This window comes from Strix uralensis, chromosome 11 (assembly GCF_047716275.1).
Source record: "Strix uralensis isolate ZFMK-TIS-50842 chromosome 11, bStrUra1, whole genome shotgun sequence".
NCBI classification, from domain to species: Eukaryota; Metazoa; Chordata; class Aves; order Strigiformes; family Strigidae; genus Strix; species Strix uralensis.
This window is the reverse complement of record NC_133982.1, coordinates 20344371-20368027: the sequence shown is the minus strand read 5'-3', so window position 1 is coordinate 20368027 and position 23657 is coordinate 20344371. Positions and strand designations below refer to the sequence as shown.

The following is a 23657-nucleotide window of genomic DNA, read 5'->3' as shown; positions in this document are numbered from 1 at the left end:
CCTTCTGCCCCACTACTGGGCCAGCATCTTGTTTCTGATGGAGGCCAACACCTCTTATATATATATTTATATATATTTTTTATATATATATATATTTATATATATTTTATATATATATATATATAAAAAAGCTTCTGGTGTCAGGCAGAATTTTCCCATCTGCCCAGGATTTTTATATATATAAATATATATTTATATAAAAATAGAGTCATTTTCCTAGCTCTTGTGTCTCCTTTGTATCTTCCGAGGAGGAGGAGGAAAGGGAGATGATCTAGTCCTCTCCCAGTCCAACCAAATACTGAGGATGTACAACCAGAATGAAGTTTTTAGACATAGATGAGTTGTTTATGCAGTTTGGTTTGTTGCTGTTCAGTAATTAATGTGGAGTGGCTGGGGATACTGCTAGCACTGGTAGTCACATAGCTCAAACAGTCATCAGCCAGCAGGATTAGCTATAGGAAGGTAATTTGAGCATGTAAAGACAGATACTTGCTACTGAGAATGTGTCTCTAGTACCATGTGTGCATCCTTAGAAAAATAATGTACGTGTGTGTGTGTATGGCAGGAAGCTGGGCCTGTAGTGTTTGACCTGGCTCCATCTCCTGCTCATCTACACCTACAGCTTCTCATACTTGCAACAGCACTGTACAGTGTCCCATATTGCTCTCACAGGGGTTATTAGAAACACAGAGCAGACATTTGCTGTACCCTGACTGTAGAATGGGTCATGTTTCAAAATGCATTAGTACCTGTGGGTTAGTGAGCCTTCTCGCTCCTTTCCAGCCAGGTTCTGCTTTGAAACTCATGCTTTTTAGCACTTCTGAAAAAAATCTGCCTACACCTGTCTCTTGGCTCCCCTTCCTTCCCCAGGGTGAATCATGATACTTTAACAGAGCTGAAATAGGAGTACATTGGGCATAAAATTGTGTTTAATGTTGTGTTTGCTTCCATGTTTGGATGTGACCTCTTCTAGTCTGGATGAGACCACAGTGAGAATGGAGTTTAGTAATGAAGTGGAATCACAGAAATGTAGAGAAGATGCCACTATAGGTCATTTTGTGCTACACTTTCATCTAGGCAGGACTGAAAATAACTGATTTCTATTCCTGACAGGCTGTTTGACATTTCTGTCTTCTGCAGCAGTTAGACTCCAGTTTGTACTCACATGCTGATGCAATAGCTTCTGCTCAGTTTAAAAGGAAAGGAAAGAATAGATTGGAGTCCTTGATATCCATCTAAGCAATAACTTCCTCTTGCAACCAAACCTCGCTGGCATAGGTCACTGCATCAGCGCTCAGAGTTGAGTCTTGTAGATGAGCAGCATTTAAAATTTACACAGCTCTTAATATGCCCTGGGCCAGCCAGTTTTCAATTACATTCACGCCTGCACCTTCTCTTTGATGTGCAATGGTTAACCCTTTCCATACACTCTCACAGTGCTACCTGTGCCGGTGATGCTGTGCACTTGTCAGGAACAGATCAGTACACTCCAACACACTTCCCAAGGCAGGGAGTCAGCCATGCACTCAGCTGTTTCCTTTTTTTTTTTGTTATTGTTTCAAATGCCATTAGTGAGACATGAAAGTATTCTTTTTTCAAGTTTTTTTCCACAGGATTTGTCATGGTCTAGGGCATGGCAAGATATTTTTTTTCCTCTGCTCTTCTACCATGTATGAGTGGTACTTGGGCATGTCCCCTTCCTCCTGGGAATCATCCAACTGCAGGGAACTGTCAGCTTCTCTCAGGGCACTGGCACCAGCTGGTAGTATGTGGGCATATTTGTCTTCATTTGATGCCCCTTTCACCCTGCCCGTCCTGTGGTTTGTGCTATATTTTATTTCTCCTTGTTAAAAAGAGCCATTCCATATTCTTCTAGGGTCTGCTGCTGCTATTGTTGTTTGGCAGTATAAATAGTTAGAAGGGTCTGCAGAAAAGGCTGTCAGATGGGTTAAGCTAATGATCCCTTAGTTATGATCCCTAGCAATCTTGACTTGATTTGACAGTGGAAGCAATTTAAGGAGTGAACTGCTTATTAAAATGACCTCTACTGCATGTGTCTGTACTCAGTAATTGATACAGATTAGCCAGGAGTTAGTGTAGCTTTTGATAATGGATTAATCCTGGAAAGCTGAACTTTATTTTTCTTGGGAGCTGCTCAGAACAAGTCTACAGTTGCTTCAGGCTTCTGTGTTCTCCATCCTCTGCAACATCCCCTTACTCCAACTCCTCAATGGATCAGTGCGTACAAAACCTCCTCTGAAAGAGACAGGCCGTGCAGTTATAATGGTACCTTTTAGCAGAAAATGCCCTCAAAACAGAGGCATAACAGTTTTAAGGACAAAACAGCTGTGAGGTTTAGAATAAATGGGGGTCTTAATTTTATTCTATATTGCATGTGGAAGCATGCCAGGACAAGCATGCACACTGTCCAAGGAGCTTGCAACAGCAGTTCTATATGTAAGGCTATTCAGTTTAGGAGTGTTGGTGTTCTTGGGAATGCATGCATGTACCAGTAGAGGGCACGCAGACTTCATTAAATGGGGACAAGTGCTAATTAATAAATCTCAGAAGTAGGTAGGAGTCTACCTGCATCCATATCGTTCCCAGACAAAGCGCTCATTCAACTGTGCAGAAACTGCCCGTTCCAACAGACTTGTGTTATCTGAAACAGGCAGGAAGCGAGGGGGCATAAAGCACATGTTTGGAATTACATAATCCGTAGTCAAACTGTGATCATGTTTAATGTTCATGCTTAGTCAGACTGTGGCAGTGATTAGGGTTGACTAAACAGTTACTGTACCTCCCATTTTTCCATTGTGTGGCATCTGCTAGCTCTGTTCATCGTTAAAGTCTCAATTTAGGCAAGTGACACGTAGTGTGGATCAGCCCCATAATGAACTAGAGGAAATCAGGGAGAGAGAGTCAGCAGTTTTTGTAGTATATTAGCACAGGATTATTGGGAAATGTGAACTTAAAAGGAAGGTTATCTCCATTTTAGAAACTAAATCAAAGATAAACTGTACAGTAGACTCCTCTGTTTTATCCTGCCCAATGCACTTGCAGTACATTCATAATCTTCATAAAAGAGAAAATGAATTGGTAAAATAGGCTGTTTTATGATAATATCCCATATGTTATCAGATTCATGCAGGCAGAATCACACTAATGAAGAGAAATTGCAGTTTATGTAGGGCTTGCAGGCCTTGCTTAGGCAGATTAACAGTGGCGAGGGTAAGAGGCAGCACACTGCCTTGGCAGGCTGCCCAAGAACTAATCAATGCAGATGGAGTCAAAGGGACTGCAAGGCTGATTCCCAACAGTTTCATCTCGGAACAGGAATGACTGTATCCATCAGTGCTCCTTGATAAGACATCCTTTAAGCTTGTGGTAAGAATGAACCCATTTGGGGAGACAGAGGCTGAGCGGTACTAAAAGCGATGACTCCACATGAGGTGCAAGGGGAGAGGTGGGTGTTTAATTTTAGCTGCTGACCTGATTTCATGCTGAATGACAAGTATCTATAGGAATCCTCAAGGGCCAATCAGTTGCTATGCTAGTGAGGCTTTTGGAGAAATGCATTTAATTTTATTCAAGTGATGCCTTTAAGGAAGCAATTATGATTTTAGCTCTCAGAAGCTCTGACTCCTTCAGGTTGATTTCGGCTAGTGCTAAGCTGAACTCTTTCATGTTTCATGTTGCTGAAACTGAAGTGTAACTCAATTGTGTATTTCACATACCACACTAATGTTCTGAAATACCCTGATTTTCCTCTGTGCTGTTCAATTTTTTCACCAGTAGGAAAGCAGATTTGGTACAGAATCAGAACAGTTGAAGTCCTGCCATTTGCATGCACATCCTGAAGTGAGGTTTAGAAAATGAAGCCACTGCGGAGCCTCATCATTGAGGAACTCCTCTGCAGAGGGTTCTCCTTTGTGGCTTTGTGCTTGAGGAAAGTGTATTTGTGGTGACCCAGGAGAGGGCTTTCATTTTTCAAGAGGAAGGCTGGCAAAGATCTCAGTCCGCATATCAAGTCCCTTGTCATAGAAGACACTCATGAAAAAAATATGAGTGTTGAGCCTACACATGGGGCAGATTCTTCACTTTTCACTAGTGATAGAAGCCTGGCCACTACGAACATTAGTCACTTGGAGTACTTCCCTTGGCGTAGTGTGTTTCTAATCAAAAATGAAGGCTGCTTTCAGCCAGAAGCTGAGCATCAAACTGTCCAGTATTATTGAATGTTTAAATATAAAGTAGCAGGGCTTTTACTACTCCTAATAACATGTGGTAGCATGCTCAGTTGTGTTCATGCTCCATTCTGCTGCTGTTGCTGGCTTATGTAGGTAGGGTTTGGATCCAGGTTTGCTTCATGCCCGTCTTTCCATAGTCATGTTGATTGATTTGAAAGTTTATGTTTGAAGATCACTTTGCATTATTCACCTCCTGCTTTTGACTTCAGTGAAAAATGGCTGGACCCAAATGCCAGGCTTTGTGGATGGGATTTGTTTGTTTTCTGTGGCTAGTTGCTGACTGGAACCTCATCTGCACGTTTGTATTGGCTTTTTATTTTCAGTTGTCTCTGAATCTGTCCAGTGATTAGTTTGTTGACAGATGGCTTTTCCCTTGAATAAGATACAGTGACTAGATGTTCTGAATGTCCCAGAAGGGCCCTGGCATTTGTCCTCAGGACAATGAAAAACACCCTGACATTTTCTGTCTTCTCTGAATTTGCCTTTCATTTGTGTATTGTATGGATTCCTCTAAGGATATGGAAAGAAAAATGTTAAAATGTGGTTATATCAGGAAAAGTGACAGTTCAAAAAAGCCTTTTTACTCAGCATATTTGCAGTTTCTGTGTATTGCAGTTCACACTTACTTGCTTCAGTAAATAAATGGTTTTTACCACTGTTTGAAGCTAACACAGCAAAAAGAGAAGGATAGAATTTGATTCCACTTGCTTTGTTTTGACTGAGTTCCCATTCCTTGTACCCATGCAAATAGTTTGAGGCTCTGGGGTTGCACAGACAATGCAGACAGTACAATAGAAAGACAACAGGGTTTTCACATGGGTATAGTGGGAGCTGTGGGACATTTCCTCAGTGATGATGTGCAAGGAGAAAAGAACTTAATCTGACTCTCTCCAATTTGAGTCTGCAGGGTTGGCACCTAAGGGAGAGGAGGATCCCTCTCCCTATTGTTGATATGTTAACCAGTCTTGAAATGGAACTGCTGAAATTTGATCACTGAAACACATTGAAACAGGGCATCCTGTGATGCTAGGACTGGTCCCTTTTCTGAAGGGAAAAGAATCTCAAAATTACAATACTTTATGTAATTTCTTAATCACAGCTCTCATGAAACAAAAGCCTTCTAAGATCATCCTTTCTTCAACGGTTACAGACAAAAAACCCTCATCTAAGAATGCACTTGCTGAACGCACTGTGCTGCTGCAGCTGGGTACTGGGGAAAAACTCACCCTTTTCCCCAGTGACAGTGATGTGCAGAAATCCACCCTCTGCTTTTTTTTTTTTTTTTTCCTCCGCATCAGATTCTTCAGTTTTGCAGCATGTGAGTCAACTTGTAAAAATGACTCACAGGCTCATTCCAGCCTTCTGAATTGGGAGCCCAATTAAAATACTACTTGTAATGCACATATTGAAGAGAACGAAAAGTGTCTGTTCCTGAGTGTCAGGCATTAGCATAGCATATCTGAAGGCCTGTCTTGAGCTAGTCTGATACTTGCCAGCAGGAAACCTTGTGTTTAATTAAGATACAAGTAACAGAAAAAATATTTTGAAAATCGACTCAGGTAAAAAATATAATAATTAAACTATAAATTTGATTAATTATAAATATATCAGGTTTTATGTAATGGAAATATATGAGTTTTAAATATTTTTTTATTTATATACATACAATGCCATTGTTGGATAGAATGTTTTATTTATAAGGCACTGAAAAGGTTGTTTTCCTGCAGGGCTACAATACCTGGCAATCAGCTTCTACTGTTGCTGGTTTGACTTTTGTATGGACATTGTCTTAGGTTTAACTCCGTGTCATGTGGGCAGGTGCCCCCGTAGAACTGCAGGGGTGATTCTTCACAATCTCAGTCTTTGGCCTTCAGTGAGCCTTTACATCAGGACCAGCCAATCTTTCTGACATTACCACCCACGTACCAAAATCCTCTCTGGAAGGGGATCTCACAGAGGAAATGGCAGTAGCTGTACTGCAGCACCAGGACTGAGTTTGAGTGCACTGCAGGTCATAGAGTGACTCAGTAGGGTCAGTCCCAGCTTTCCTGACACGTTTCCTTTCACAAGTAAGGACTCAGTCATGCTGCAGGCCTTGTTGACATAGTCCTAGCATCGACTTGTATTTTGACTAGTGTAAGTCATATATAGGCCAAAACTAGGCATATTCCACCCCAGCACCACATTAGCAATCAGATTTTTGTCAGCAGGCAAAGGTCTCCAGAAAAAGCATGCAGGCTGGAAAACGTCACCCAAGCTCAGCAAAGATGATGTTTGTGGTATTCACATGTAACCCTTTTATTAACACTACTTTCTGGCACATACATCACAGCACTTTTACCTCGGAGATGTTTCTATGGCATCGCCATGAACCTTAGGGCAAGAACGTGAGATCTGCAACAAAAGGCAAGGAATCACTCGAGGAAGAGATGTTTCGGAGTGTGATCGCTCCCTGGTGTTATCTCCTCTATCCAGCCATGGCTCTCCTTTTCAGAGGCTTCTGTGTGACTGGTCCAGGAGAGAGGTCGTACCTAGGAGCAGCACTTGCCCAAATTCTTCTCCCTGGTCCCACACCACCATTATAATTTATGCCCACTTTCCAGAACAGTGGGTATAAAATGGCAAGATCTGTAAGCCACGTTACCAGCCTTCTATGGCTGAGCAAAAGAACCCCCATTCTTACGTTAAAGTCATTCACTGACAAATGCAACTACCTGAAAATGAAAAGTATTTAAATGAACAGCTATTATGGCTTAAGTTCTTATTGAAAATAAGAAAATAAACTGGTCACACATCGTGGGAACTACATGCACAGCAATATATTTTTTTTCAAATAAAAGACTGGTAATTGTAAAGACAAAGCTTGATCTTTGTCCTAGGAAAGTTCATGCAAATCGAACGTGCACATATTGTTACCACTTATCAGTATGTAAATAACATATATGAATAATTGCCAGTAGGTGGTAGTGTGTGTTTTTCAGATAAGTCTGTAAGTTAGTACTGCAAGTCTTTCATGTTTGAGGTGATTTAGAAAGATCCTGTCATCTTTAATGTATGATCTCAAACCATCATTGCTTTGAATTCAGTCCCTGGTTTCACTGATTTAATAGTTCTGTTTCACAAACATCAGCCGATCTCAGAGAGGCATATTTTTATTTTCTTTTTCAAGCTTATGGACAAACCTAACTGGAAACATTTTGAAAAGTGCCAATTAGTATGAGCCCTGAGAATTCAAATGCATGTATTCATTGGAATGATTGGATTGCTCTCTAGTGTTTCATTTTTGGAGGACAGCTTTTGATAAATAAATGCATTATTTTAATGATTTATAAACTTAGAATTGCTCTGTCATAGAAGCTGTTTTGAGAATTCCTGAAAGGGCTCACTGGAAAAGGAGCAATACAGTTACTGGACATCCAATTCATTTCAGTGTTTCATCGTGCTTTGTAAAGAAAGGAAAGAAGTGACCATCTGGAAGAGACTAGGGGTTTCAGTGGAAACCATCGCTTCCTTGGCCCCTGTGTTATTCCTTGCCAAGAGCAATCTGTGCAGAATCAATGCTGTTGCTGTTCCCCCAACTCATCACGCAGGAAGAGATGTCCACTCTCCCTCCTGTGAGGGTAGTTAGTCCATCTCCTATGAGTATGTCCCTGGCTGCCTAGGTGGACATTCATCCTTCCCCAGGTAATGACCAAACCACTCCTGCAGCCTGGCTGGTCTCTTTTACTGCTTTTGTTGTGCTTTTGGGAAGGGACTGAATTTTTGTTTGGCGGAAGAAGGGGATGCCAGTGGTAAAGATTCTTTCTGTGGTGTTGCCTGCCAGGAAGCGAGGCAGAGGTTGGGAAAGGCTCTATAAATATTTCTGCAATAACTCAAAGGCAGTTAGCATGTTGGTTGATGTGTTTTTCCTGGGGTGTATGAGACTGCTCTCCTCTGTGCAGGTGTCCGATTCATGTGGGGCTTCCTTTTTCTTTCTTTTCCTACTTGTTTCCTGCCTCTGCAATTGTTGCTTGCACTTGTAGCACTTTTACTCAGCCCGGCAGTCCCACTGAACGCAATTAGGTTATTTGTGCAGTGCTTTTCATCATGAATACGGTCTGCAGAGTCAGACCTTTTGCTTCTTCCTTCTGCTTCTAACCTGTCCCTCCCAAGTTTCCTTTCTCATTGTTTTTCCTTTCACTTATGTCTGCCTGCTGTTAGAGCAAGCTAGCAGAGAAGGAAGTGGGGGAGGGCTGTTTCTGCAGGGGTTTCAGTGCAAATAACTGCACGGCTTATAATTTTTTGAGCAGATCAGGCTCTTCTTGGCATGCGCTCAGGCTGCAAGAGAATCACTCACTGCCAGGTGAAGTTAATGTATTTGTGCCACCAGTGTCCACAAGCTACACTGGCAGGAATTGTAGTGAAGGTAAGGGAGGGAGTAGTACTGGGCCCTTTCCAGAAGCAGAATTAGCGTAGCCCAGAGGAGCTGGGCAGAGGAGATCTGTCTCTGAGTCAGGTTGAACAGATTCCCTTCGAGCTCAGGGAGCTGTAGTCCTCCTGCACGTGGAGGAAGGCTTAGGCATACAGAGCCAAACTTCCAAAACAGAAAGCTTCCATCTTCAGTGGTGAATGAGTCTTGGTTTCACTTTACTGCAGCTTGACTGATATTTACTTCTTTACATAATTTATTTTTTGTCTCAAAGTAATACTTACGGTCTCCATTAATGAAAGAAGATGCAATGTGATATAAATAGATGTTGGAGGTGATCACATGAGCTTGCAGCGTGCTTACAGCCCCATGCAGCCATGTCCAACCACTCCAGGACAGAGGTGAAATGTAGTTAACCTGCCCTATTTGCCTTCGTGTATTATCTATTGCTCTTAACCTGTTCCCTTGGGATCTAAGTTGACTGTGTGGTAGAAGGTAGGATGGAATCCAATTTTGTGAAGAAATTATTCTTATTGACTGGAAATGATATCAAGTTAGCCATCCCAAGTTGGAGTCCATTTGGAAAATGCTGACCTTAATATTTCTGTTCTGCTTTCTGTGTTTCAAATCGCAACTGCTAGAGGCAAACTCAAGTAAGAGGCATCCATGCTACCCTGATGTGTGTCCTCCCCAATATATAAATGTACCTGTTAGTATATTGATAACAGAAAACGGATTAGTGAGAGTTGGTTTCATGCTTGGAGATTGAGTTTCATGAGAAATGTAGACTATGGAAGGGAGGAATCTCAGGGTCGGAAGCTGGTTGTATCATGTGGAAGGCAAGAAACCACAAACTCAGTAGTAAAGAAGTGTTGCAGAAGTGAGAACAGAGATGTTAATTTAGCAATTGAAATCAGCCACGCAAGAGACTTTTAAATTGTGTTTTATTTGTACAGAAACAAACAGTCCATCCTGGAGCAACAGTATCCCTGCTGGATGTTTCCGTTTCTTCTTCTTATTTGGTGCACTGGTGACATCCTGATGTGTGGTGATAGGTCTCAAAACTCCTTTGAGTTTTCTATTCAGAATTAAGGAGAAGAGTGGGAGGTAGCTTATCTAAGCGCACACAATATATAATCTGTGAATGAATACAAAATGTGTGCTAGATGGGACATCGTTCCTGTAATAGGACCAACTCATCAACACCACAGCACTCTAAAAAAACAGATAATCCCTCTCAAACTACATGTAACATGGGGCTGTGCTCAGAAATGTACCTCATCTCATATACCCAAATTCCCTTGAATATGGTTGAACTGCCTTTGTCCTTGTCTTAGACAGTCCCAGAATGGGGCACAGTGCAAACTAAGGCTTTTCATCTGAATCCCAAAGTGCTTTTCCTCTGGATTCAGTTCTCCCTCTTGAGTTAATGTGGTCTGAAATACAAAAAATTAAGAACACAATAATTGTTATTTCCATCTTCCTTTCAACATTTGCTTTTTGCTAGGAAGCAGGAAGAGCATGAGGGTGACACAGTTCAGTTCATGCTCTCACCCCTGGCTGCCAGAGCTGTGGAAGTCGTAAGGCTTTGACAAGGCAGATTTGGTGAGGCTGAGCTGGGGCTTGTTCCATTATATCTTCCCAGTGCAGCTGTGGGGGAAGTCCTGACTTGGAGCCTTTAACACTGAGCGTGACACATAAGCCAGAAGGATGTAAACTAACCTCCAGCTCACGGGCTGAAAGTAGGAGAAATAGTTCTAGAAATCCCATCAACTTTCACCCAACACCTTTGCTTCCTGTTGTAGACAGTGCAAGTTAAAAGTACAATTGAGGGTTTGGGTTCTTTATCTGAAGTACAATTTTGACTGGGAGTTACTAAAAGGCAATAAAAGTGGAAGCATATTATGCTTTTTTCAGCGTCCCTTCTCGATGATTGCCATTTGAGGAATGAGGATGTCGAATTTGCCACGTTGCACAAAGTTATGGCAGCTGTTCCATATTGCTAGATTGGAAATTAAAATGGAGATCTATTCAAATTGTCTGACACTTCCAGCAAGCTTGAAAGCAATGCTTTAAAATATAACAGAACTCTAATTTGGGTCCTGAGGGATAGTCAGTAACATTGAAAGCAAACGTCTTTTTCCAAATGGTCTTTAAATACTTTGTGTCTTTTCCTTCTCCTTGCTGAATTCTGCTTTCCGTGGCAGCCATGTGATATAGCTGAAGTCAACAGGATTGCTGAGAATGTCAAAGACCAAATCCTAGGCGAGAACATTTCAGCAGGTCTAGTCTGTTATGACAATAAATATTTTCAGGAATGTTTAAGCTATGCTAACCTTTAAAAAAGAATGGCTCACATTTCTATTTTCTTTCTTCATAAATGTGTGGTGCCTGAATCTTCTTAACAGTTTCTTCATCTAAAGATAAGACTGGATTTATCTGTATCTGTAGAGGGTAATGCAATCTCTTAGTTTAGGAATTTGTAGAGGTCAGCCTTTGCCTGTCAACACACAATCAAATCTGACTTTTGATCCTAGTGCTGCTGTTTTAGTAACACTAATTTTATAAAGGCTAGAAAAACTCATAATCTAGGAAATCCAAGTTCTTTGAAACACATGTAATTCCAGACCTGTGCTTCAGAACACAAAGTTTAGCCAGCTTGATTTGTTGTCGCCATAAAATGTTGTTTAAAAGCATTAATGTTTTTATCCAGTAATTCTTATTCCACAGAAGGAATACACTGTGACATCTCTTAGCGTTTTTTTTGTTGTCCTGAATATGCCAGTTCATCACTCATACTGAGCATTAATCACTACAGTAAATGTAGCATTGTGAGGTGTTCAGGAAATATTTGACGAGGCTTTATAAAGGTACTCAATTAAAAAAACAGACAAAAGTAGTCTATGTTTTTCCTTGTGGGTGAAATTCACCTGCCCAAAGCTCAGATAAATACGTGACAGACTCTTCTGCTAACACAACTCCAATTCCACTGCTATCTGTTCTGTTTTGCTTCCCACACATCCTGTAATGACGAAGCTACTCTCTTCTAAAATACCATTTGCTTTTCCAGGATGGCACTGGCAACTACGAAGGGCTTAACGGGCCCTGGAAAGAGCAATGTACTATTGATTAATCTGTCCTCTGAATGAACTCTGGTAAAGAGCTGTATTTCCAAAATTCTAGATGAAAGAATCTGTATACAAATAATGGCAGGAGGAGTGCTCTCTGAGATGATATGACTACATAAATAAGCAGTTCTTCAGTGCAGCATGTGGTTTTCTAATTTCCAGTAAAATGGAATGAGTCACACATGACAACACCATTGCCACTAACCAGTGTGGCATGGCATCTGAAAAAGATAGCACTGGAAGGGTGTGAACTGCAGAGCAGATGATGGGGCTTGAAACATCTTGTTTGCTTTGGCAGAGGAACCAAAATCTCGATGCTTTCCCACAATCTGCTCCAAGGGTATAGGTTTTGCTGTGCTGTATCAGATTATTACTCTGGGAATTTGTGTGTCCTGACTTTGCCAATGGACAGCTCTTGATGCTTCAGATAAAGATAAATGCCCAGACTCCCCACAGGGGAATTCCAAAGTTAGATGGTGTTTCTTCAAGTAGGGTTTACATTACTGCAGAATTACCAGGGGAGGTTTTCTCTCTCTGGTACCAAAACATAAAGGATACATCTACTCAGTCAGGCAAACAAAGGCCCAAGACAGCTCTCAAGTCCAGGCTCACATACCATACATATTACTTATATGTAAGTACATGCTCTGGTATGGGCCTTAGGCCGAGTTCACTCCAGAGGGAAGGTCTAGCCATAGTCATGTCTTAGCACAGGCCCAAGATTTTCTTCCTCATGTTTGGAAAGGTGCTACTTGGCAGGGCAGCTGCAGAGGAGTGAAACTCCCTGTGACTGCTGCTGCTGTGGAACCCTGAATTTGAGAGGAGATGATGCGGGGTCTCAAAAGATGAAGGCCCAAATTAAAGGGATTAAAAAAAACCCCTCCCCTTTATTTCTGCTTTTGGCCCTCTAGAACTGGGGATCAAATCTTCTGGTGTTAATAAACTGGAAACTCTGAAGCTTTTAATGCAAAAGGCCTCCAGCAAAACTGGAGGTGTGTGTTCAAAAGCAAGCTGAAAATGACCTAGCACATGCGCTTGGTCCCTGTAGCAGGGCATTAAGGTTGTCAGCTTGGTAGTCATGAATGACTTGCGCTTTCCTGGATCTGTTACATGAAAGTGGCATCAGACACTTTTTCCTTCGAATGTTTCTCAGAATGAATACTTGTTAAAGGCGGGGTGGTAGGAGGGCACAAATAATTCTTTTTCTCCTCCTGACACATCCCCAAACACAGCACTGCCAAGTGCCATATTTAGGCAGAGTTAATGGTGATGTTCTAGGTGCCCAGCATTATCTTTTCATTGGTTTATGTTGCTTCCTCCCTGTCAGTATTGTCCACACTAAGGGCTCAGGAAGAACAGTAGTTTAAGCTGCAATTTAATTCCCCGTAGATGGAGATTTGCTGTGACAGAAATGCCTGTCGTCCTGGCAGTCTCTCACATCTGCTGGAGGCAGAAGAGTATGTGAAACAATAACTCTGCCAGCAGATGTGGTTCTGTAGGGACAGTAGTGTCTGTGGTACGAAAATTCTCTCCCAAAATACAGATCTGTGGGGACAGTAAGCGTCTGTGTCAGTGACAACTTTGCAGCATCTGCTGGGACAGTAATGTCTGTGATACATAAATGCATCTCTGCATCTGCTGGGTCAGTCAGAGAGAGATGTATTGTATATATCCAGTTTTAGATGTAAAAATCTCCTTCACTTCCCTTTAATTTGGGGGATTTGTTTGATTCTTCTTCCCACAGAGCTAATAAGAACCGTCTTATGTAAGAAGAGCTAAAGGTATTCGTGAGTCTTTTGCACGTAGGACAGACGTTGCCACATTTCAGCTGCCAAGAAATACTGCTACATTTTCTCCTACCATAGCATTAATCATTAATGGCTTTGTTCTCAATGAACAGCCCGAGTATCTTCAATGATGCTCTTGTGAGTGCTAATGCTTTGTGGTTGCAGTGAGAGCATCACATGAGAAATGTGTTTGTTCAGAGCGGAGATGCACCACAAACACAGTGTTCTGACCTGGACCAGATTTCAAACGTTCCAAAGTATAGGTGTGCGCAGATAAAGATTTTTAATTTGACCTCATCTCTAGGTTAAGCACCAGACCCAGGTTAGGAAGGATTGCACTTGGAGACAGTCAATTTTCCAGCAGCAGCAACTCCATTCAGATGTCAGGGTATTTTGCTACAACAAAGGCTGATGTTGACATTTTTTCTTGGATAGAGACAGATGCAAGAGTTTCTGCCTCAAGGTTATCCATTATACAGTATATTAACTAGATGTTTTAACATTGTGCTTCCTGCAGAGACAGCAATGAATGATGATTAATACTTATCAATTAAAATCTAATCTTTTCCTACGTGTATTTATATGCTGAACTTCAACCTACAAGGCAATTCTGTGACAGGAATTAGATACTCTTTTATTGGAGAGCGCTGGGATTATGGTCAGGGATACATTATTCACTCATTTATTATGAGTATTGCATTTGTGCCTAGATTTTGCCTAAGCATTGTATATAAACATAGTCTCTGTACAAAGGAGTTTACAAGCAATTAGCATTAAAGGGACAGTTATTTTCTCTTCCTTCTTGTAGCAGCACAGAGTAGAGGGGGAGGGATGGAGGAGAAAGGAAGCAAAGGTTGTACATGTTTTATGACCATAATTATAATTAACTATTTCAGAGATTAAAATTAAATTAAAAATTAATTATAATTTACTATTTCAGAGATTAAAATTAAATTAAAATTTAATTACAATTTACTATTTCAGAGATTAAAACTGATGAAAAAAGACTCAAGGTTATGAGCTACCTCACAGATCTATGAGTTATCTAGCTTAGTCTAAACATACAGATATAAATTGTTGGTTTTTTTTTTTTTTTACTCTAGCCACTGTTTAATAGACAGTGCCCACAAGTGCGATAGGTGCTTTACAGACTTGAGACGCCAGTGCTGCATCACAAACTGAATACTGGCCCAAGGGCCATGGTAACAAAGAGCTCCAATCCCGCAGCCGCGCACAGAGGAGCACTCCACTGAGAGCGCTGCACACAGGAGGAGCCTGGAAGGCTGGACTCTAAACGCATAATGTGAGAGCAGAGGAAAGGCAGAAGTGATTTTCATTTTCGAACTCTGGTCGGCATGGTTGTTAAACGTCATTTAATTCAGATAGACTGTGCGATAACCCTTGTTCGTAAGCGAGAGGCAGAATGGAACGATAGATAAATGAAGGAGGCCACTCACAATCCAGGTGGAGAGTTTTAAAAGGGGCAGATGATCTGGCTGGTTAGTTCTGATTTATTATAAAGGCATCTTTATGCTTTTTGAATCACCTTCCATCAGTCATGTTAAACAGAACTGCATTCTTATAAGGCAGTTCATCCCCTACACACATGCACACACTAATCACTCATGTCAAACTAATAGCAAGTGCATATGCAGAAAGTACAGTATGTGATGCCTGTTACAAAAATATTTTTTGTTTTCATATACTGGAAACAAGCATTTTAGTTTAGTAAAGCCATTAGCAACTGGTATGAGTTTACAGTACTGTATCAACACTTTCAAAGACTGACTGTGGCTCTTAGAGGTCTGAGACTTTTTCTGGTTTGTGGCGAAATTGTTCTTCACAAGTTGTCCCAGAAGATCTTTGTTTTTAAAAAAATATTTTGCAAATTAATTCTTTAACAGGGAGAGGTGTAGAATTACGGGGATGAAAGCACATGTAGGGAAAATCATCAACATCATCTCCCTGTTTGTATTTTTTGATGTGACATTCCTTATCACCAGGGGAAAAGGCACTTCTGCAGCTTCCCTACCCCTGAGCCTCCTTCCACCTCAGAGAGGTATCACAAAGCCACTCACTACTCCATCTCCATTTTATTTCTTGTCATTTATTAACACAGCCATACTGTTTTGAGAGCTCTGCGCATCCCTTAGTATAAAGCATCCAAAGTGGTTGGAACAACTGGTGGAAAAATGATAAACATTTTCAGCTGCAGTTGTTCAGATTCTGGACAAGTTGTTTATAAACATTTGTCTAGAATTGTCAAGAGGTGGAGCTAACATCACTGAAAGATGATAAATTCTGACACGGTGCTGTGAGATTTCACTGCCACTGAATGTAGGTTAATATGGGATTCAATAGGAAATCTGGCTTGTATATTGCTACATATTACAGGAAACGAAGGAACTTGTCATTTCTCTGCAGATTGCTAATTGCAGTTTATTGCACATGCAAAAGGTTAATTTGGGTACGTTATCACAGTAATCACATGCGCTGTCTCAGAATAAACTGTACTCCTACTCTTGTGGATGATCTGGCCTGTAGGATTTGGGACATTATTTTGTAAGATTATGGCAAATAAGAATTTTACAGTAAATGCTGTAACAGTAGGCAGCAGTGTCCTTACGTGTAAACAATGAGGTGGAGTGGAGTTGCCAGTCTCTGGTATGAAATACTTCTCCTTGACCCTTAATTTAGTTATTCCCTGAGATGCATGTAATTTATTCTTGGTGATGATACAGTGAAAATAGAGGTCTCATCTATTCTAAATGAAAATTATATCCTATTCTTATTATTGCTAATGCTTTGTATTTAGAGTAGCATTTAAAGGCCTCAGATTAATTCATGACCTCTTCATGGTAGGTGCTGTATATATACACACAGTAAGCTCACTGCCCCAAAGACCTTACACTTTAATTAAATAAAGGTTGGAGGAAGGAAGTTTTATTACCTCTGTCACAAATGGGAAATGATAACGGAGAGAAACTAAAAGGACTGAGAATTGCACTCCTCCTGCAATGAGTCCTGTATTTGCCTGTAATATATCCTCCCTTCCTGCTTTTGTTAAGTTGCTGTGAATTGGTAGGTAGATGGTTGGTCTCTCTCCCAGAGATGGAGTTTACTATAATTCTGCATATGTTTCAAGGTTTTGTGGAATGAAAGGTGTTGTGTAGATAGGTAACACTTTAATTTAGATCTGATTCAGTTATTCTGAAGAAAGACTTCTGTGGACTAAGTAGATTCATATAAATCTTGTAGGCATTGCTTGTTGCCATACGAGCACACTATTGCATAGACACTGTGTTCCCTGGGGGGCTGCGCTGTTGGTGCATGCGTGTTTTAAGGTACATCAGTGTAACTTTTTTATTGTTGTTATTATTATTCCCTGTAGTTTGCTCTTAAGTGTTTTCTAAAATAGTAAAAAAGCAATAGTCCTCCAGCTGTTGGACAATTCCACAGAATTCATGGGAGGCTTGAAACACCAGTGCACACTTAGTCTCCTAGAAATGCATCTCCTTCTCCCCCTGCCCCTGGAAAGTATCATGCTTATTCTGAAATGCATTTTAAACATTTTTAATTAGACCTTCTAGTTTAACATTAAAAAAATAAAACTAGATCTGCAGGGAATCTTGCTTTGAGATTTTTCCTATAGAGGAACATAAACCTGAAGATAAGTTGTTTTCCTTTTTCTCCTTGGTACATGCATGTTCAGTACAATGGTCTTGGCCAGAAACACAATCGGAGTTCAAGAAGATGAGGTGGGAAGGGGGAGGGAGGAAAAAAGGGGATAAGTCAGGAGCATAAACAAAGCCCAGGTAAAATCCAAGCACAATGCAACCACTCTCCTCATATCTTTGCATTTCAGTATTTATGACCCTCACTGTTGGACTTCCAACAACAATAACCCTCTATATTGACGTGTCTTTCCCTCATCTCTGTCCTGTCCTGCCCCTATCTGGTAAATGGGTACAGTTATTTTCTGTCACACAGGTTTCAGAGTCTTTGAGTTAAGAAGACTGCAAAGAAGCAGACTTTCATTTTTATCTTATTTAATATTAAAGAGCATTATTTTTATTGCTGTCAAAGGTTCTGTCCATCTGCTTTTTCTCTGTTTAAAAAAAAATAAAAGATGCTCGGTGCTGAAAATAGTTAAGAGCCTTCTGGATCCTTGAGCACCTATAAGTAATGTCTCCTTTACCCCCTATGGAAACCATCTCTGCTGCCTGTGGAGGTAAAGTGTAAATTTATAAAACAAGTAAACTTTTAAATATGAAACTACAGAATTTTCTTAGTTGATGGGGCAAGCTAAGCACTTACAAAAGCACATCACCAGTGTATACCCTTGCTAGAAAACAATCCACTGGAGCTTTGTTATAAAACATGCAAACATCCCGAGGAAGTGACAGTAATTTGCAATAAACACTGCATGTAAACAATTACCTGTGACTTGTTACACTTGTTTGTACAGGCAGCTGGCTAAACAGATCTGTGTGCACTTGTAAACGTCTGTCCCCGTCAAACTTGATACTGGAAAACAATTATTTAGTATTTGATTTCTCTGAAGTAAGAAAAAGTCAGTCTTTTGTACCTGACAGCTGGCAAGGACTAAGTATATGTGGGTGCTTATAGATGTATGGAGAAAGGCTGGAGAAATAAAATTCGATGGTGGTGTTTTAATGAGAACGGTGAGGACACTGTCATGTCTAGTCACCAGACTAAAGGTTTTTGTGACAGGGGACTTGATGAAAAATCTATTTTTACTGGTTGAGGGGCCCTGCGATGGCAGAAAGGTGAAAGTGATTTGGTCGTGCCGGGTCCAAGGAAGAGGCAGGGGTGATTTATTTTGTAGCGAAGGGGATGAAGATGTTGGTGAAATTATGCTAGAGCAGTTATGCGTGATGCGTTCTTCCCCTCCAGGCTCTTACGAAACAGAAGCGCTGAAGCTGCAGGGTGAGGGGAGCCGGGGCGCGGGGAGGATTCGCGGTGTGGCTGCCGGCTGTCCCCGCGCAGGGCAGCGCGGCGGGCGGAGGGCACAGCCCGCGCAGCCTGAAGCCCGAGTTACTTGAGTAACTGCCGGCACCTCCCCCGTGCCCGGGATGCACAGAGCCCACAGCCCCCCCGGGGCCGTGGCTCCCCCGCCGGGTGCTGCCGGTCCGGGAGGCACCAGCAGGCGCCTCCGCTGCCTTCCCGCTGCTCAGGAGACCGCGGCTGTGGGCAGCCGCCGGCCCCGGGCCCACACGGCCCCCGGCGTCCCCCCGAGGGGGGCGGCTCCGTCCCGCCGGAGGTGGGGACGCCCTGAGGAGAGGGTCCCCATGTTACCGGCCGTGCGAGGGGCGCGGAGCCCCCTCCCGCTGCCTGAGGGCGCCGGGCCCGGGCGGTCCCGTCAGCCCCGGGCGCGCGGGCGCAGTGCGCAGGGCGGGGTGAGGGGCGCGCAGGCGCGGGGCGCGCGCCGGCAGCGGGCGGGTCTGCGCGGGAGCCGCCCGGGGGTCCGGCCGCGCGCCGGGCGGGCCCCCGGGGAGGGGCGGGGGGGGCCGGTCGCTGCAGCCGCCGCCCGCAGGGTCAGTGAGGGGCGGCTGCCCCGGGGCGCGGAGCCCGGCAAGGCCGCGGCGCTCCGATGGGCGGCCCCGATGGCTGCTGGCCGCCCGGCAGGCGGGGCGCGGGGGCTCCGGGGCCGGCGAGCGGCAGGCGGCACACAAAGGGCCGCGGCAGCCGCCCGTCTCGGCGCGCACCGCCCGCTAGAAAAAAAAAGAAAAAAAACCAAACCAAAACCAACAAAACCCACCCCAAAAAAGCCCAGTGCGCCCCCTCCCAGCGCTCCGCTGGGGGCCGGCGGCCGGGAGCGGGGCTGCTTTCGGGGAGCGGGGGTCTGCGGGCCATACACGGGCGGCGAGGAGCCGGGCAGCCCGCGGACAATAGGCGCACGCCGGGCCGAGGGATCGCGAGCGAGCGCCGCGCTCCGGCATTGTTCCGCACCCGACAACAAAGAGCGGAGCCGGGCCGGGGTGCGGGGGGGGGGGGGGGGGGGAGGGGGTCAGCGCCGGCCCCTCCGCGCCGCGCCCGGCCAATGGGCGCGCGCAGCGATGGCGGCGGCGGCGCGGGGCTGTCAGCGATCGCCGCTTACGCTGCGGCGCCCGGCGCGGCCCCCCCGCTCCCTCCGCCCGCCTCTCCAGAGCCGTCTGGCTGCAGCAGTGCCTCAGACAGAGGAGGGGAGAGGAGGAAAAAAAAACGCTGAGTGAGTGGAGTGGAGCCTGGGAGGGGCTCCTTAAAGAAACGCTGCCGTCGCTTGGCATTGTGGCCGGCGAGGAACTCGAGGGGGGGAAGCCATCGGAGCTCCTCTCGCTATCCTCTTCCCACCCCCCCACCCCACCCCCAGCCGACAAAAAAAAAAAAAAAAAAAAAGGAAAAAAAACCCCAAAAAACCTCGGGGGGGGAGCCGTGGGGGGGGGTCCTGAGAACATCTTATAAAAACCGGATTGCACTGAGAGGAGGAAAAAAAAAAAAAAGCAAAAAAGATACAAAATATACAAGCAAAAGGCAACAACTCCCCGGTCTCCAGCAGTCGCCCACCCTCCCTTTCCTTCTCTCCTGCTGGCCATCTGCCTTGGGTTTTCCTTTGTGTCTGATCTTTTACTACTGAGCCGAGTGCAGGAGGAGGGTGCAACACACACAGGGACTATGCCCAGCTCGCTTTTTGCAGACATGGAGAGGAACGGGAGCGGCGGCGGCGGCGGCGGCGGCGGTGGTGGTGGTGGAGGGGGAGAGACCCTGGATGACCAAAGAGCCCTTCAGATCGCCCTGGATCAGCTCTCCCTGCTGGGGCTGGACAACGACGAGACGGGCTCCATTTACGACAGCGAGCCTCGGAAAAAGAGCGTGAACATGACTGAATGCGTCCCGGTGCCCAGCTCGGAGCATGTCGCTGAGATAGTGGGGAGACAAGGTGGGTGACTGCATGCGAGGGGGTGTGGGGGAGCGGGGCTCCCCTCCGCGCTGCCGGCCGTGCGGCTCAGATGCGACACTGGCCATTCCCAGGAAAACTGCAGCCGTACGGTGGTGGCCAGTGCCGGCTTCCCCCAGACAAAGAAAGTGCAGCAGACGTGATGTTTCCGAGGAGCGTTATGCATCAGTTTCGAGATGCACTTTCAGCTGCCGGGGGAAGGGAGGAGAAAAAAAAAAAAAATCACGAAAATAATAAAAATCGCGCCTTTCCTCCGGCTGCAAAAGTTAAGATTTGCAAGAGGAAACGGGAGGAAAATGGGAGCCTCGGTGTTTCGGGTTTTTTTCACCCCCGAAGTTAGAAATCGTGGATTATTTTTAAGGAAGAGAAATGGAGTGGGGAAGTGGAACAATGGGATTGGAATAAAGCATCCGCAGTGGGGAATGTGGCTCACTCGGTACAGCCACTGCTCCTCACCTTCTTAAGAACTGATTTTATTTTTCCGAAAGGAAAGTGCTGAGCAGGAATGTGGACTGGCGGGTGCGTTGGTTTGTTAGGGCTGCTTGCATTTTATTTTATTTAATTTTATTTTTTTCTGGTCGTGCGGTTTTTCTGCACGCTCCTTTTTTTTGTTGTTGTTGTTGCTGCTCCTGTGAACTGCATGTTGGTAGTTTTGGGGCAGTTTGCATGGCAGAGGTGTCGGTGGCCACTTGCGATACCTTTGGGTGTGTGCCAGGGCTGTGGGCTGACATTACTTTACACTGTGACTGGGGCTCCTGGACCAGATGCCAGCGATCACCTGGGGTAGGGGGCAGTGGGTTTCGGGTGGGTGTGGGTGTGTTTTTTTTCCCCTCCCTAGCTGCACCCAAATAATGGGTTGTAACCGGTTCTCCCCCCCCCCCCCCCTTCCTCCCCCTCCCCTTCGCCCTCCATCTCCCGCATCTCGTTCCCAGGTTGTAAAATCAAAGCTCTGCGGGCAAAGACCAACACCTACATCAAGACCCCTGTTCGCGGGGAGGAGCCGCTCTTTGTTGTGACGGGCAGAAAGGAAGATGTGGCCATGGCCCGCAGGGAGATCATCTCGGCGGCCGAGCACTTCTCCATGATCCGGGCCTCGCGGAACAAGAACACAGCCCTGAACGGCGCCGTGCCCGGCCCCCCGAACCTGCCCGGCCAAACCACCATCCAGGTGCGGGTGCCTTATCGCGTGGTGGGCTTGGTCGTGGGGCCCAAGGGGGCCACCATCAAGCGCATCCAGCAGCAGACGCACACCTACATCGTGACCCCGAGCCGGGACAAGGAGCCCGTCTTCGAGGTGACGGGCATGCCCGAGAACGTGGACCGGGCCCGGGAGGAGATCGAGGCGCACATCGCCATGCGCACCGGCGGCATCATCGAGCTGACGGATGAGAACGACTTCCACGCCAACGGCACAGACGTGGGCTTCGAGCTGAACGGCACGGGCAGCCTGTGGAGCAAGCCCACGCCGTCCAGCATCACGCCCACGCCGGGCCGCAAGCCCTTCTGCAACTACCGCAACGACAGCTCCAGCTCGCTGGGCAGCGCCTCCACCGACTCCTACTTCGGGGGCGGCACGGCCGGGGGGGGCGGCGGGGCCCGCCTGGCCGACTACAGCCCCCCGAGCCCGGCGCTGAGCTTCACCCACAACGGCAACAACAACAACAACAGCGCCAACGGCTACGTGTACGGCGGCGGCGGCGGCGGCGGCGACGTCCTCTCCTCCCCGGACTGCTGCTCCGAGCTGCCCTTCGACTCGCCGCCCGGCTTCGACCTGGCCCCGGCCCCGCCGCCCGGGGCCGCCCTCATCTGGCCGCAGTTCGAGCGCGGCCCCGCCGCGCCCCCCTCGCCCGCGCCCTCGCCCGCCGCCGCCGCCGCCTTCCCGGGCGCCGCGCCCGCCAATGCCAACCTGGCGCTGCTGGTGAGCGGCCCCCGGCGGGGCGGCGGCGCCCCGCCCCCGGCGCGGCTCTCCCCGCCCCTGCACGGCAGCGCGGCGGGGCCCGAGCACCCGCTGGCGCGGCGGGTGCGCAGCGACCCGGGCGGGCGGCTGCTGGCCGGCTCCTACCCGCTGTACGGCAACGGGCTGGGCCCCCACCTGCCGGGGCTGCCCTCCGACTCGTCCGCCTCCTCCTCCTCGTCCTCCAGCTCCTCGTCCAGCTCCTCCTGCTCGTCGTCCGGCGTGCGGCGGAAGGGCAGCCGCGACTGCTCGGTGTGCTTCGAGAGCGAGGTGATCGCGGCGCTGGTGCCCTGCGGCCACAACCTCTTCTGCATGGAGTGCGCCAACCGCATCTGCGAGAAGACGGAGCCGCAGTGCCCCGTCTGCCACAGCGCCGTCACCCAGGCCATCCGCATCTTCTCCTGAGGGCCGCCGCCGCCGCCGGGGCGGGCCGGGCCGGGGGAGCGGCGGCCGGGGCAGGGCCGGGGGCGCCGGGGCCGGGGCCCGCCGGGGGGTGCGGGCTGGGAGCGCGCCGCGGCCCCGGGGAGGGCTGGGGGGTGGTGTGGTGGTGACAGCGGGTGCATGCTATAAATAATAACGGGCGACTCCATTCTAGTGCTAGGCTAGTTTTTACACTGTACTTTAATACGAAGCTTCCAAAACTCCCCCTTTTTTTAAAAACAAACAAACAAAAAAAAAACAGAAAAAAAATATTGAAAGTAGAAGATGCTTATGATGATGACAATGGTGTGTGGACTGTTAGTAAAACGTGCTGGTAGTTCCTAGGATGCTTATTACGAAATAATTAAATCTATGGGTGGATACTTTTCTGAATGTTCTTGAAAGGGCAAGAAGTTCCTGTGAAAACCATGATACTGCAGCTTTATCAAAGTTTAAAAAAGAAAAAAGAAAAAAAAAAACCACAAAACTGTAACATATCTCTTATATATATTAAAAACGTTTAAAGGTTTTAAAGATAAATTGCATTAATACAGATTGAAGTATTTTATTCTTTTTTGACTTGAAAAATTATATTTCATATTGCAAAGATGTTTACAAGTATTTTAATTTAAGTTCAGTGAACTTTTTGTAGCTGGGTTAAATCTTTTTTATTTTAGTATGGCCTTATGGCAAAGAACACTGTATTATTTTAATATCACACAATTGTGAACGGAATTACAAACCATAAAATG

At 45.7% G+C, this 23657-nt stretch overlaps 1 protein-coding gene across 2 annotated transcripts in view; it reads left to right on the top strand.

The window, feature by feature from the left end:
- The window catches only part of MEX3B (mex-3 RNA binding family member B), a 38534-nt gene extending 15619 nt beyond the window's left edge, over positions 1–22915 (top strand). Inside the window, exons 2-3 of one of the 2 annotated variants that reach the window (XM_074880734.1) lie at positions 20271–20513; positions 21464–22915. In XM_074880734.1, the coding sequence (XP_074736835.1) occupies positions 20273–20513; positions 21464–22890 (1668 nt within the window). In that variant the 5' untranslated portion in view covers positions 20271–20272 and the 3' untranslated portion in view covers positions 22891–22915. Of the gene's footprint in view, positions 1–19278; positions 20514–21463 lie in introns of those variants that run through there. The other variant, XM_074880733.1, reaches the window with a different exon arrangement.
- Positions 22916–23657: the final 742 nt, after the last annotated feature.